Consider the following 813-nt stretch of genomic DNA (forward strand, 5'->3'; position numbering starts at 1 on the left):
GTACTGTGTACTGTTTAGGCTCAGATGGAGAAGACCTGTTTTATCCTGGCTTACTTGACCGCCCAAGGCAGAGTTCCCCTCCTGGGTCTCAATGACATCATTGCTGGCGTGCTTCGTGGTTGGCCGAGCCGCAGAGTTGGCTGGCTCCTCATGCAGACTTTTTACCAGTGTCGCCTGGCCGCCAGCTCCAATACAGGTTAGGAAACAAGTTAAGCCATTCTTGCTGCACATCTTATATTTAAAGTGTGCAGTGCCTAGGTGGACATCAGCATTTTACAGTATGTAAGTAAGTATTACTGAAAGTAGATTCACATGTATTGTGCACATTTTTGCAGTACTTTTGACCATTTTACTGCCTAGCTCTTTCAGAGATTTTCTTTTTTAATATTAGCTTTAATTATATACAAGTTGACCCTTCCTTTTTTGCTCTGTGCTCCAGTAAGAGTTGGGCAAGCCTCGGTCAGAACCTTGGTCCACTTTCTCCTTACCTGTACTAGTCTATGTTCAAAATGGTTGAAAGTGGTTAGAAGATAAAAGTGACAGTTAGCTAATGTTAGCAAAATGTTAGCTAACTAGCTAGCTAATGTGTATCAGTCGTTAGCTGGCTAGTTACATCTGATAGCTGATGTTAGCAAAATGAAAACTAATTGGATAACTAACAGTTAATGTAGATTAGATAACTAATTAGCTAGTGTTTTGCTAACATTAGCTAACTTAAGATATGACCATACACTGTATATTATATATGGCTTTTATCTTTTAACCATCTTCAATATGTCGTTGCCTTTTCAACATAGACAAGCTTAGCACATA

General features: G+C 39.5%; 1 protein-coding gene across 1 annotated transcript in view; it reads left to right on the forward strand.

Annotated features, from left to right (window-relative positions):
* The window catches only part of focad (focadhesin), a 41,351-nt gene that overhangs the window by 38,586 nt on the left and 1,952 nt on the right, over positions 1-813 (forward strand). Inside the window, exon 39 of the mRNA XM_035675710.1 lies at positions 19-196. Coding sequence (XP_035531603.1) covers positions 19-196 — 178 coding nt within the window. The remainder of the gene's footprint in view (positions 1-18; positions 197-813) is intronic.

Source organism: Morone saxatilis, unplaced genomic scaffold (genome assembly GCF_004916995.1).
Source record: "Morone saxatilis isolate NCDOM2014 unplaced genomic scaffold, NCSU_SB_2.0 Contig4, whole genome shotgun sequence".
Taxonomy (NCBI): Eukaryota; Metazoa; Chordata; class Actinopteri; family Moronidae; genus Morone; species Morone saxatilis.